Below are 14,098 nucleotides of genomic sequence, written 5' to 3' on the forward strand. Positions count from 1 at the left end.
ACAGAGAGCTCCATCCTTTGGGACCAGTGGATCCCACAGGCAGAGCGTCTGGGCCTGAAGGAGGCCAATTCTTCCTGCAAGCGAAGAACAGGAGGACAGCTTAGGGAGAGACAAAGGAAGAGCTTGAAGTGGCAGGAAGGAAATTCAATTGCTTATATCTGATAGTCGTCTATCTTTCTGGCCTAAGTAAACGATTAGGTAATCTCTGCTGAGGCTGAGTGGTTTAAAGGACAGGTTTAGGAGTTAAAAAGTAAAAAAGAAAAGTCTGGAATTGCCAGTGTACACAAACACAAATGATATAAACAAGGACATCAGTGGCAATAAAAGTCTAGATGGGTTTAGAAAAGAAGCATTTACAAACAGCAATGCGAAAGAAAAGTTTTTCTTCAATGCATTATGCGCATGCTTTTTAAAAAAGGCAAACTTGCATCTATCTGAAAGATACACAAATTGAAAATCAACACCTCGTTTATCCAAGATGGCCAGTGTTCCACCAGTTTTAAACCATAGATGTCTGTCCTCTTAACTATACAACTTGAGTCTAACTCTGAATCTTATTCATCCACTCTTGCTGTACTGGAACATCCACTGCTGCTGCACTGCATGTGCAGCAATAACAATTCTTTTAGAGTTCTATGTATTTCCCAGTTGTCAAGATACAAAGCAACTGGTTCTTTCAAGTTTACGTTTACCTTTACCATCCCAACAACCACAGCCCACCCTAGTATCTTGCTTAAGAGTCAGCCTCCTACAACGCACTGTCTCAAACGTTTCTAACCCATGGCCCTTTACAATCAACATCAGACTCTTTAAAAAAAAATGGAAAAAGTGAAACAACTTTCTAATAAATATTTATGCTACCTATAAATTTACGTTATCATAAAATTCTAGGAGACACATTCCCAAAATGTGCATCTAGACCAGTTCAAATATTAATCAAAACATGAGAAGGCTTAGTTTAGCGAACAGCCTTAGTTACCCTCTTAATCAAAAAGGTGGTTCCTCTTACAAGCAGAAAAATAGGGATTCCAAAAAAGCCATCTGAAGGCTGCTGCCTTTTTAATCATCATTAAAACTGACTTCTTTAAAAATTACCATGGGGATACTTACAGGTTCATTCCTCCTTTTGGTAAAGTAACCCACAGCACTGATCCTGTAATGTTCAACCACGGTAAATGAAAAGCTAGAAGTCCCTCCCCATTGGTTTATTACAGAAATTATAGCAACTCTTGAACAAAAGGTTACTTGAAGTGAGAAATTAGGACAAGAAAAAGGAGCAGTTATCTTTTACAGATTATTTTTTAAAAGTAGCAAAATTGGCTTTACTTTCGAACATTCTTGATAATCATTCCTGTAGTGAAACACTGCTTTTCAAGGTTAACTTGCTACTCTCATATCTCAACTTTGAAACTCTTCTGAGGCCACCGGAAGGTCCAAGAGACTATAAAGCCGGGCTCAGGTGCGTCATCACTCTTGATACTTGAGGGCTCTCTGGGCTCTTCCCATCAAGTATAAGCCTCTCTACCTGCAAAGCAAGCTCGATCTACCTTAGCCACCACTCCCACCAGCCAAATTATACACACTCGCTGTTTTCTGTAGGAAGCGTTCACCCTTGAAACGCCCTTTCCCCACCCCCATCAAACAAAGTCCTACCCATCCTTCAGTAACCTCAAAATGTGACCTAACTTTGCTTTCCTCTGAAACCCCAATAACTGGTTGTACCTTCCCCGCACCACCTCAGTCCATCTCACCTCATCTGCCTCTGAACAACGAACTTCTTGGAGTCGCCGTCTGCACTACAAGAATCTTTTTACTCTTTCGGAGCACCACCTGGCACTGGGCTCCGAGTTCACGGGAGAGTAAAGTATGCAATCAAAACTACTTACAAGGTGGAACTGCACCGTAGAGTTTTTCACATCAAATAGAGAAACTGAATACCATACCAGGCACAGGAACAGCACTGCATCACTTTATGCTGTCCTTTAGTAAGAATATAAAGCTTCTGCCCTTTTCTTACTCCTGGCGGAAAAAAAAAATGCTACCAACAGATCGCTAAGAGCTTAAATGTATCTTTTCTAGAAAGCTGTTGCCGAATTAATGAAATTCAAATGACTCCGTAAGATTTTTCATTCCTCCGTTTGCGTGCTGTGCAATTTGCATTTTTCCCTTATAGCATAAAAGTGGTTAAGAACTTCTTACCTATCAATTTTTTTTTTTTACTCCTTAATTTTTTTACTCGAGAAGACGGTGATTGTTGGAAAACAACTGCATCTAGGGCACCCTAACAGTCACGTGTGACTTCGATGTGGTAAAAATTAAAAAATGTCTTGGGGTCTCTTTTGCGTGATGAGTCCACATGCCTCGGCGGCCATCCGTCCGGACGACCCTCAAATGACTACCAGCGCGGGGGAAGGGACCTGAGGGACGAGATGGCACCGGCACCCGGGCGCCAGCTATGGCCGCCTGCGGCAGCTCAGTTAAAATACAGCGGAAGCAGGAGCCAGTCACGGGGCTGCGGGAGGCAGGGCAGGAAGGTGGCGCTGCCGCCGAGCGCCTGGAGCCCGAGCGCCCATCATGGCGGCGAGGGCAATGGCCGCTGTGGGGAGCGAGCACGCCCCCTCCGCACGCACACGCTGCCGTGCCGGGCCTCCGGGACCCGTCACCGGAGCCGCAGCCGCCGCCGCCCGCTCTCCGACCCCCCCTCACGGGCTGTAGCGGAATTTTCTCTTCAGACGCCGCCTTCAAGATGGCGGCTCCCCCTCCCGGCAACCCCCTCAACCGTCCCCAGTAGCAAGCGCCGAGGTGCCGCCATCTTGTCCCCCGTCCCTCCCCCCCCCCCGTCGATATTTACATAGCGAAAATCGGCCCGGCCGGCCTGCGGCCTTCACCTCACGCCTGCAGCCTTCGCCTCCTTGCCAGGCCTCACCCCCGCGCGATGCCCCAGGCCGGCCGCGACACCGACCCGGGGCCCCTCGGCCATCTCCAGGGCCACCGGGCAACCCTCCCCCAACGCCCGCCCGTTTGCGGAGCGCGCCTCCGCCGCCGCTCAAGGCAGCCGGGCTCCTCCCCGGGCCTAACTGCGGCCTCCTTGGGGCCTGCTCGGCGCCGCGCGCCACACCGCCCGGCCTAGCGCGGAAGGGCGCCACGCGGGCCGCCGACCAGGCCGGGACCAGGCCCCTGCGCGCAGGCTAGGCCCTACGGCCGCGGCGGCGCCCGGAACTCACCGGACGGGCGTGCGGGCGGTCGGCGACGGTGGCGGGTGCTGCAGGCCGGCCTTTCTCTGGAGCACTGGGCCGGGCTCCGGCTGGTGGGGCGGGCGGAGGGAGGGAGGAGGGGCCGAGTTCGGAGCTGACAAAAAGCGGCCCAGCTCCCCGGCACGGGCCCGCCGTCAGCACGTCACGTCACCGCCCGGGAGAGAGACCCAGGAAAATGCGGAAGGATAGATAGGCCCCCTCCTTTGCCCGGTGTGTCCCCCTGGCGCCCCGGTCGGCGCGCTCACGCTCCGCGACCGGGGAGCCCAGTGGCCTCGCTGCGGCGGGGTCTCCGGCGGCCGCAGTCTCCGTGACAGCGCCCCCCTTCTTTCCACCTCCTCCGCGCTCCCGCCCGCCGCCGCCGCTACACACGCGCCGCTGCCGCCGTCTGGGCCGTAAAAGCCCGCGCGGGGCCGTGGTCTGCCGACCCCGTGGCGAGGCAAGCGGCCCGCAACCGGCCCGGCCGCCCCCCACCATCTCCCGAGGGCCGCGGCCGGCCCCCGGGCCCTCCCCGGAGACCTACCGCCTCTCCGCGCCGGTCCTGGCCCAGGCGCCTGCTTGAGTTGTTTGCAGGCCCTCAGACCCCCGCCCGCAGTAAATGTGTTTTCTTCATCCCTGTGGCTGGAGAAGAAGATAAATTTAGCAACCCCCACTATCCCCTGCCTTCGCTTAAAAAAAAACAAAAAAAGCAACTTTGAAATAAAATGAAAATAGACTTGCCAGTCTAAATGGGTGTGTGGCCAAAAGGAGGGGGAGAAGGGTTATCCTAGAGCACGTAACAACCGTTTAATTTTTTCTTTTTAATAAACGTTCAGAGAACCTAATTGATTAGTTTACGGCAGAAAAAATAAAAAGTGTTACGTGTTACATTTTGAAACTTGTTTCGCACATTGCAACGAACAGGAATTTGTAACGTATATTTTCTCTATATCTGTGTTTTACGGTTGGGGAGTCTGAAATATATGTCTTGTGTGATTGTTTCATAAAGAATTTTTCACATTCTTTAATAAATACAGAAGGAGCAGCAGAATGGCGATATGGGTGTTTTTTACAAAGTCCTTAAGCCTTTCAAAGTTTAAAGAGACTTAGTAAAATATGTATTTGAGTAAATAAAACATTTATCAACTCCAAAAATGTGTATTTTGCAATTTCGCTACTGAAATTGGTATGCTTTTTTCATAGTGAACCCAAACTATGTTTAAAACTTCCTAGTTAAATGCTAAATAATGTAGCCTTTACATTAATTCGAATCTGATATGCTTTATTTCTTTGTTCAGCTCACTAAATGTTAAAGATATTTCTAAACAGTAAAGAACACAAAAGTTATAAAGCAAACAGCATATTAGTGTGAAATCTCTTCAAATATAGAGGCCTTCTATTTTAGTATCCCGTGATGATTTTTTAAAACTCCCAGAATGCAATTTGTCCTTTCCTTCAGACCTCTTAAAACTATAAAGTTGCTTTCAAAAAGGAAAAGCAAAGGTACAGTAAGAAGTACTCTCTGAAAATGTACTTGATGGTAAATTTCCTCTCAAGGCTTTAAGCTTGATTTTTTTCAAGCAATTAAATGATAGATGACATGTCATCATTTATAGAAAATTCCACTGGGCTGAGATACTGACTATTCACAGAAAGGTAAATAAAACTAATATTTTTTCAAGTTTAAAAAAAAAGTGAAAAATAGCTTGTATACCCACACTAATATGATTTCAAAATATTGGTAACCAGCATTTAATAGGTACTTTCCAAGGGCCTCCTTTTAATGCTATGACATGTCAAGAATGGGTCTCATCAATCATGTAACTAAGCAACATAGGACAAAACCTAATGTCAATATTCTTGTTCTAGTTCTTCCATAATTACCCTCCAATACTTCTAAGTCCACTAGCACTTGAGGAAAAAGTGTCAAGGAACATAAAAAAGATGTTTGTTCAATTTAAAAAGCCAAAAGCAGTTTAGGTACAGACACTTTTAAAGACTGTTAGGGGACTTCCCTGGTGGTCCCAGTGGCTAAGACTCCCTGCTCCAGATGTGGAGGAATGGGTTCAATCCCTGGTCAGGGAACTAGATCCCACATGCCTGCAACTAAGACCTAGCACAACCAAAAATAAATATATTTTTTAAAAGACTGTTAACTTTGATGGGAAACAAGGAAAGGATGGCCGAGTCCTATTAATTATATTTAACAAACCATTATTGAAGTCCAACAAAGATTAGTCTATGGATGATTGTACAGATGAGGTCAGCTATAATCTTTTGTTTTTTTGCGTTTTTTAAAAAGGTATTTCAAATCCATTTATGGAAAGCTGTAAGAAACAGTATATGATAAAAATTTCACTGGAACTACATTTAATACAAAATTCTCATGTTATAAAAGTGAAGTCGCAAAGGAAGTATGAACAGCAGAGATCAGAAATTGTTCAATGGTTCGATATTGGCCCAGTGGCTAAGACTCCATGCTCCCAATGCAGGGGGCCCAGGATCGGGGAACTAGATCCCACATGCCACAACTAAGACCCAGCACAGCCGAAAAAAAGAAATATATTTTTTAAAAAGGAGATTGTTCCATATTGTATAAAACACAATTTACAGGTTGTGAAAATATTCACAGTAGGACCCTGAAGACACCTAAAATCACTGAAAGCATTTGATAATCAAGCACTAAGTGATTAAGCACCTGAGACCTTGCATTTAAGGGACCTACTACAGCCTCTCTTGCACTGATACTTTTTTTTGTTGTTTTAGTATTAGGGACCTAGAGAATTCTGGACACAGGGAGTAAAAAGATGGTGCTTGCCCTTGGGGAACTAAGAATAAGGAGCCTGTGTATGGCTGAATACAAACATTCTTAAGTGCTTTCATTTTCTCACTTAAATAAACACACAATAAAGTGAAATTTTATTTAGGGAGATTGAGAGCAGAACATTTCAAAGGCATATGCTGTGAATACAAACTAGATGGTTTCAAAGCAGTCAAAGGGATTTTGGTTATGTGCTAAAATTTATTTGTTCCTTCAGGGCTGTTAATGTATATCAGATAGTTAAAAGCAACTACTCAAGGTTTTGACAGTGTTTTAATAACTTAACTAAAAATCCCTGACATGTTTATGGGTCCTTGAGCCAGGAATAATACAAGGCCTTTCAATCATCTCTTCAGAAAAAGATTATTCAGAAAAGAAGCTGTTAAAAAAAAGAAAAAAAGAAGCTGTTGCTTTTCATTTCTCATCACTGACAGAAATCCAAATAAGAAACAATAAATTACTAGCTTATGAGAAATATAGACCTTCTTGAATAAAGTTGTGGTAATTCATTATATTATATCCCAAAGGTTAAAAAAGCATTTACTTTCCCGTAGCAAGAACCTAGTTTTATTGAACTAAGCATGCCCTATAAAAATTTATCATTTATCTGGTACTTGATACTTGTTATACTTAATATGAACACGTTGCGTCACGTTGGAATTCAGCTGACTATAATTAATGCCAAGTAAGAATTTTTACTCTGAATCTTTAAACCACCCTACCCAAGGGAAATAATTTTAAAATAAACACTGACTGACAATTAGGTGGTTTTCAAACAGTATTTTTCACACAAATCATTAGTTGAATAAGACAGTTTAATTCCTGAGAATTACTAATAGCTAAATTCTACCTCATGGATTATAAATCACAGGACAAAGCAAACAGATTAGCTCCAATGAAGAGGTAAAAATTAATATATGAGGTCTAGAAACAATAACCAGTAATAATGAGCACCCCAGGCACCCAGACTGGGATCTCTATATATAATTTCCCACTACAGGACCAGGGTTTCTGGGAGAAATGACTGATTCCTGGGCTGGAGCAGAACAGTACAAGATGAACCAGCGATATCTTCTCATAAAAGAAAGCAAAAAAAGAAAGTGTCAGAAGGTCTCAGGAGCCAGTTTTAAAGAGGCTCCAGCTGGCTAAAGATGAAAAACAATTGAATGTTAAAAGAATAATTGCTTTGGATCAAAATACATCAAATATGTCCCTCAGTTTATACTGAGGCTTTTAAAAATGATCACCTAATGGTGATGGTTGCACAACTTTGTGAATATACTAGAGACTAGTGAATTTTATAGCATGTGAACTATATCCTGACATCTAAAATATGATCACCTTTGGAGAATACTAGAGAACCAACCAGACTTCCCAAGTGGCACTAGTGGTAAAGAACACACCTGCCAATGCAGAAGAAGCAAGAGACATGGGTTTGATCCCTGGGTTGGGAAGATCCCCTGGAGGACAGCATGGCAGCCCACTCCAGTATTCTTGCCTGGAGAATCCCATGGTTAGAGGAGCCTCGTGGGCTACAGTCCATAGGGTCGCAAAGAGTCGGACACGACTAAAACAACTTAGCACACAGCCGTGCAGAGAACCAACCATTATTTTAAAAACTAGTAAAGGGAAAGATCAAGTATTTATCCTGTATAAACTATACTGAAATAGCCAGAATACTGGAGTGGGTAGCCTTTCCCTTCTCCAGGAGATTTTCCCCACCCAGGGATTGAACCCAGGTCTCCCAAATTGCAAGTGGACTCCTGACCAGCTGAGCCACAAGGGAAGCCCAAGAATACTGGAGTGGGTAGCCCATCCCTTCTCCAACAGATCTTTGCAACCCAGGAATCAAACTGGGGTCTCCTGAATTGCAGGCAGATTCTTTACCAAATAAGCTATTAGGGAAGCCCTGTATGAACTATAAGTTAAAAAAAATAGTTGATGAATGGAATATTCTTTTAATAGAAGTATCCCTTCTCCAGTGGACCATGTTAATGCAGAGTTCCAAAGAATAGCAAGGAGAGATAAGAAAGCCTCCCTCATTGATTAATGTAAAGAAAAAGAGGAAAACAGTAGAATGGGAAAGACTGGAGATCTCTTCAAGAAAACTAGAGATAACAAGGGAACATTTCATGCAAAGATGAGCACAATAAAGGACAGAAATGGTATGGAACTAACAGAAGATATTAAGAAGAGGCAGCAAGAATACACAGAAGAACTATATAAAAAAGATCTTCTCAACCCAGATAATCACGATGGTGTGATCACTCACCTAGAGCCACACATCCTGGAATGTGAAGTCACGTGGGCCTTAGGAAGCATCACTACGAACAAAGCTAGTGGAGGTGATGGAATTCCAGTTGAGCTATTTCAAATCCTAAAAGATGATGCTGTGAAAGTGCTGCACGCAATATGCCAGCAAATTTGGAAAACTCAGCAGTGGCCACAGGACTGGAAAAGGTCAATTTTCATTTCAATCCCAAAGAAAGGCAGTGCCAAAGAATGTTCAAACTACTGCACAATTGCACTCATCTCACATGCTAGCAAAGCAACGCTCAAAATTCTCCAAGCCAGGCTTCAACAGTACATGAACTGTGAACTTCCAGATGTTCAAGGTGGATTTAGAAAAGGAAGAGGAACCAGAGATCAAATTGCCAACATCTGTTGGATCATCAAAAAAGCAAGACAGTTCCAGAAAAACATCTACTTCTGCTTTATTGACTATACCAAAGCCTTTGACTGTGTGGATCACCAGAAACTGTGGAAAATTCTTCAAGAGATGGGAATACCAGACCACCTGACCTACCTCTTGAGAAATCTGTATGCAGGCCAGGAAGCAATAATTAGAACTGGACATGGAACAACCGACTGGTTCCAAATTGGGAAAGGAGTACATCAAGGCTGTATATTGTCACCCTGCTTATTTAACTTATATGCAGAGTACATCATGAGAAATGCTGGGCTGGATGAAGCACAAGCTGGAATCAAGATTGCTGGGAGAAATATCAATAACCTCAGATATGCAGATGACACCACCCTTATGGCAGAAAGTGAAGAAGAACTAAAGAGCCTCTTGATGAAAGTGAAAGAGGAGAGTGAAAAAGTTGGCTTAAAACTCAACATTCAGAAAACTAAGATCATGCCTTCTGGTCCTATCACTTCATGGGAAATAGATGCGGAAACAATGGAATCAGTGAGAGACTATTTTTTGGGCTCCAAAATCACTGCAGATGGTGACTGCAGCCATGAAATTAAAAGACGCTTACTCCTTGGAAGAAAAGTTATGACCAACCTGGACAGCATATTAAAAAGCAGAGACATTACTTTGCCAACAAAGGTCTGTCTAGTCAAAGATATGGTTTTTCCAGTAGTCATGTATGGATGTGAGAGTTGGACTGTGAAGAAGGCTGAACGCCGAAGAATTGATGCTTTTGAACTGTGGTGTTGGAGAAGACTCTTGAGAGTCCCTAGGACTGCAAGGAGATCCAACCAGTCCATCCTAAAGGAAACCAGTCCTGAATATTCATTGGAAGGACTGATGCTGAAGCTGAAACTCCAATACTTTGGCCACCTGATGCGAACAACTGACTCATTTGAAAAGACCCTGATGCTGGGAAAAATTGAAGGTGGGAGCAGAAGGGGACGACAGAGGATAAGATGGTTGGATGGCATCACCCACTCAATGGACATGAGCTTGAGTAAACTCCAGGAGTTGGTGATGGACAGGGAGGCCTGGCATGCTGTAGTCCATGGGGTCACAAAGAGTTGGACATGACTGAGGGACTGAACTGGACTGAACTGAACTGAAGAAGCATCCCTACAATATATGAAGAAGACTTGATAGAATATCACCATTTTTCAACCACTAATAAATCAATGGATCTGAACAATGATCATCAATAGCTGCTAACCAGAGTAACAAGCAGACATATGCCTCATGATGGAAATACATAGTGCATTGATGGAAAAAAATGAAACCTGAACCTAATCAACCCACTAGCTCTCTCTGCCAATTTACAGGAAATAAAAGAACAGAGAAACATATCAATGAAACAACAGGGATGTAATCGATAAAATCTAGATGGTGGGAAACACTATGGGATCTTCTTTCTTCAATAAATAAATTATAAGGCGAAAAACATTGGAGGGGAAACCAACAGATGAGAAAAGCAACAAAAGATATCTCAGTCAATTGAACTGTATGAACTTCATCCGAATCTTAAGTCAAGTTAAGTATTAAAAAAATCAGACAATTAGAGAAATGTGAACACTGACTGGATTGCTATCGACACTAACCAGATAAATGCTGACATAAACTATTGTTAATCTGGTTTAGGTGTAAAGATGGTGTGATCATATGTTTGAGTCCTTATCTTTTAGAGATACATTGTCAAAATATTTACAGATAAAATGATATGCTGTCAGAGATGGCCTTCAAAGAGGGTGAGTGGAAAAGAGGTTGAGGCTGAGTGGTAGATAGAATTGAAAGAAGATTGCAATTGAGCAGACAATCGTTGAAGCTGTAGGATACGCACATGGGTGCTTGATGCATTATTCTCTTTGTGTATATATTTGAAATTTTCCGTAGCAAGTTTAAAAAACAAACATATATAAGCATAGAAGGAAAAAAATTACCTTCAAATTTCAAAGAATCTTTGGAGAAGGGCAAGCATTACAGATACTAGTTGTTTCTTTTCTCACTTTTCTGTGGACCATATAATACCACTTCTTTTCAAAACAATAAGAATAAGCACTAAAAGAAATAAAATTAGACTACATATTAGGAAAACAGCAATGCCTTTCAAATTTGGAAGGGAACACATTGTTAAAGATGTGAATTCCTGGGCCTCAGTTCCTAGAAATTCTTATTTTTAGTAGGTACAGTACACAGCTGAGGAATTTGCAGTTTATCCAGGAGCCCAGGTGATACATAAACAAGTGGCCCACACACCAATAGCACTTTAAGAAATTCTAGTACATCCTTTAATACCTCTTTGCCCACATTTATAAAAACTTTCTCTTTGAGTATCAAAGAAGTAAAATTGCTAGATGTGGCACATTTTCAGTATTACTTTCCAAAATGACTGTACTAATATACATTCCCTCCAGCAGAAGAGAATTCCCAGTTCCCCATTCCTTGGCCAACTCTTGATGTGCTTGTGCTTTTCAATTTTTGCCAAGAACATAACTATCTTACAGAATGACCTTTCAGCTAGCAACATTTGTTAAAGCAGCTCTTGAAAAATTTTCCACATTTTGAACAAAGACTTCTTTTTAATGACATAACGGCTTTTCACCCGAAAACACATTCAATAAATATGCTAAAAAGAAATGATAATTCAACCTTAACCTTAGAGCAACTACAGGACATTAGAATTATTAGTCAGAGACTCTCATATGGAACAAATTTGAATTGTGCTCAGTGTTTACATAAACCACAAATGTTTTTTGATTGTTTTTGCATACAAACATCAAGCAAATAGAAACAAACAGCCCAAACTGAGAACAAAACAGGAAGAAGCATCTGGCAGAAATGTGGCAAGTTTCGTAATTCTCCAAAAGGTGAGGTGAGCCAAAGACACAGCAGAAATCTGACCTAGTAAAATTAAAGTTTCAATAAAGTGTGAATTGTGCATATAAGATTCCTAGTCCTTGGTAATAGAGCCCCCACTTTATGGTAGTGACATTAAGGGAAATTTCACATGAAGATGAAGTCAGCAGTAAAAAGAACATGACATGATGTGGTCTGGTGAGGAGTCTGGGAAGGATTTTGCTATGAAAAATGACATGTGAGTAGATCTCCCCACTCCAAAAAAAAGGACTATGAATAAAAGGGTTAAAGTGGCCTGTGCTCTGGAGCCAAGCTTCTCAAATGGGTACACAAATTGCCTGGGAATGTTGTCAGAAAGGCTCCCTGTGACGCAGTGAGTCCAGTTTGGGGCCTGAGATTCTGCATTTCTTACTAGCGCCCAGGCTAGGCCTGCACATCAAGGGTCTGTGGAACCTGCATAGTTGCCCTTGTCCCCATAACTTTGCCTGAAGTCTATCACTGAGAAGTAGTGTATGGCAGGTACCTGCTGGTACTGCTGCTAGAAAGACAGCAGCCCTGGCCCGGGAAACAGCTGAAGCCTTCTCCACAACCACCCAGCATAAAGGAGCTGGCTTTCTGTAAGCAAGGAGTTCTGCCACCTGGACCTTCTGTGGCCTGGGGAGTTGGGGGTAGAACAAGGAAGAAGTCAATAGCTATTGAGATTAACACTGCCGACCATGTCCACGCCTCCAGGAACTCATCAGGCAGAGGAGGACAAAGATAAAGATAGGAAGAACAGAGCGTCAGCCCCAGCACCCAGGGACTCGCTGTTCCCACCAAGGCGTAGGATGAAAGCTTAGAGAAGGTCTTCCTAAGCTGGAGGAAGATCTGTATCTGTGGACTGAAAGAACTCACCACGGTTCACAGGAAATTAAGTACCTGCCCACAGAGATATTTGGCAACAATGTTTAATAAGGGGCAGGCGGGGGTGGGGAGTGGGGTGGGGGAAGCCCTGCCATCATTCTGGGAGGAGAAAACAAGTCATCATTAATGGAGGGCTTGAGTTCCACACGCCACATGGTACTTTCCATGAATTCTCTCATTTAACCCTCATAGCCTTCCAATAAAATGGTGGTGCTGGCTGTTAAGTGGACTGGATTCAGCGACTCGGACCATCTTGTCAGGATCCCTCTGCCCTCCAGCTGCCTCAGCTCTCTCATTGCGCTTGGGAGCAGGCAGGCTTCCCCCAGATGCACTTGCAGCTCTGGGCTCACAGTGTCCCAACTCAGCTGCCCCAAAAGAAGACAGAGTCCCTCTTCTGGTTTCCCCACAGAAGGACACCGGTTGTTTATGTTCTGTGCTCACCCTTGGATCCATGACGGTGGGCAAGAGGATGGAGTGAGATATTCAAGCAGGGGCTGAGGGTACTATGACTAGAAGTCCCACCAGAACTAAAAGGTTAGAGCGAGAAGAAACAGACAAAGAAAAGAGAGGAAGGCTGGTCTGGCTAACAGATCCAAAGGGTCCATGACAGGGAGGTCTAGGAGCTGCCCCACTTTACAAAGGACAACAGTAAGGATCAGAGAGGATCAGAGAGGTCAAGTCACTTTGCTCAAGGTCACACATCACGGGGCAAGTCAAAGAGCTCTGGTCAGAGCGCCACAAAGCGAGGCGGTCTGACCAGAGCTCTTAACCACTGTGCTCGAAGGCAACAAAGCCAGTTTGATTTCAGACTTCTCTACAATATTGGTTTTCAGAAGAAAATGAAGCAACAGGCCAACTTTTGGGGGAAAAAGACTGTAACTGAAAAGATCTGTGTGCTCTGCCAAACTGTCTTTCTCTCTCTCTCTCTCTCTCTCTCTCTCTCTCTCTCACACACACACACACACACACACACACTCACACTGTGTGACAGGCACTGTTCTAAGTTCTAAGGGGACCTCTGTATTCCTCTGCTTGAGCTGAGGGAAGAGGAGGCTGGTGGCCCACTTCTCCCAGAGTGACACGTCTGCTCTGGAGGAGGGTAAGTGGGCAGGGATTGTAGCCCCTCGTCTTATCATCTCGCTCTTCCTGATATGGAACCTTTGCCCTCTGAGCAAACAGGAGCAGGAATGATGGAACCCAGTACTACACAGCCTACCGCATGTGTGCAGACCTTCCGTCCTACTGTGAAACCTGGGCAGGGGAGAGATCGCCAGTCATCTGCCCTGCCCCTGCCTGGATATATACCTTCTGCAACACAGAGCTGGCTGTGATGAGAGGTGGTGTTGGCCTGCCTCCCTGGAGTGAAACCAAAGCTCTAGACCAGGAGATGTAAGGGAATGGGGCCTCATCTTTCTGGTTCTATTTTCTAAGAGTTCTAAGAGCAGAGCCTCCATCATACTGAGCTGGGGGATGGGAAGCAGTCCTTGGCTTAAATTCTACTGACTCCCATTGTTCTTCAGTTCAGTTCAGTTCAGTTGCTCAGTCGTGTCTGACTCTTTGCAACCCCATGAACTACAGTACACCAGGCTTCCC

General features: G+C 43.9%; 3 protein-coding genes across 3 annotated transcripts in view; 1 reads left to right on the top strand and 2 right to left on the bottom strand.

Moving 5' to 3' along the window:
* ZFX (zinc finger protein X-linked) overlaps positions 1 to 3,290 on the bottom strand; it is a 39,858-nt gene extending 36,568 nt beyond the window's left edge. The window contains exon 1 of the mRNA NM_177490.2: positions 3,225 to 3,290. The gene's annotated coding sequence lies outside the window, so the exon portion shown is untranslated. The remainder of the gene's footprint in view (positions 1 to 3,224) is intronic.
* On the top strand, positions 2,456 to 3,192 carry LOC104970594 (basic proline-rich protein-like). Its single transcript, XM_010822139.1, has 2 exons — positions 2,456 to 2,787; positions 2,856 to 3,192. The coding sequence occupies exons 1-2, from the start codon at positions 2,456 to 2,458 to the stop codon at positions 3,190 to 3,192; spliced, it is 669 nt and encodes a 222-aa protein (XP_010820441.1).
* Positions 3,291 to 10,514: 7,224 nt separating the features above from the next.
* On the bottom strand, positions 10,515 to 12,958 carry LOC112445114 (uncharacterized). The gene is made up of 3 exons (XM_059883851.1): positions 12,755 to 12,958; positions 12,126 to 12,475; positions 10,515 to 10,804 (listed from the first exon to the last, which is right to left on the bottom strand). Exons 1-3 carry the CDS (start codon positions 12,956 to 12,958, stop codon positions 10,696 to 10,698), a joined length of 663 nt encoding a protein of 220 aa, XP_059739834.1. The 3' UTR covers positions 10,515 to 10,695.
* Between the last annotated feature and the right edge of the window lie 1,140 nt (positions 12,959 to 14,098).

Source organism: Bos taurus, chromosome X, assembly GCF_002263795.3.
Source record: "Bos taurus isolate L1 Dominette 01449 registration number 42190680 breed Hereford chromosome X, ARS-UCD2.0, whole genome shotgun sequence".
In the NCBI taxonomy this organism is placed as follows: Eukaryota; Metazoa; Chordata; class Mammalia; order Artiodactyla; family Bovidae; genus Bos; species Bos taurus.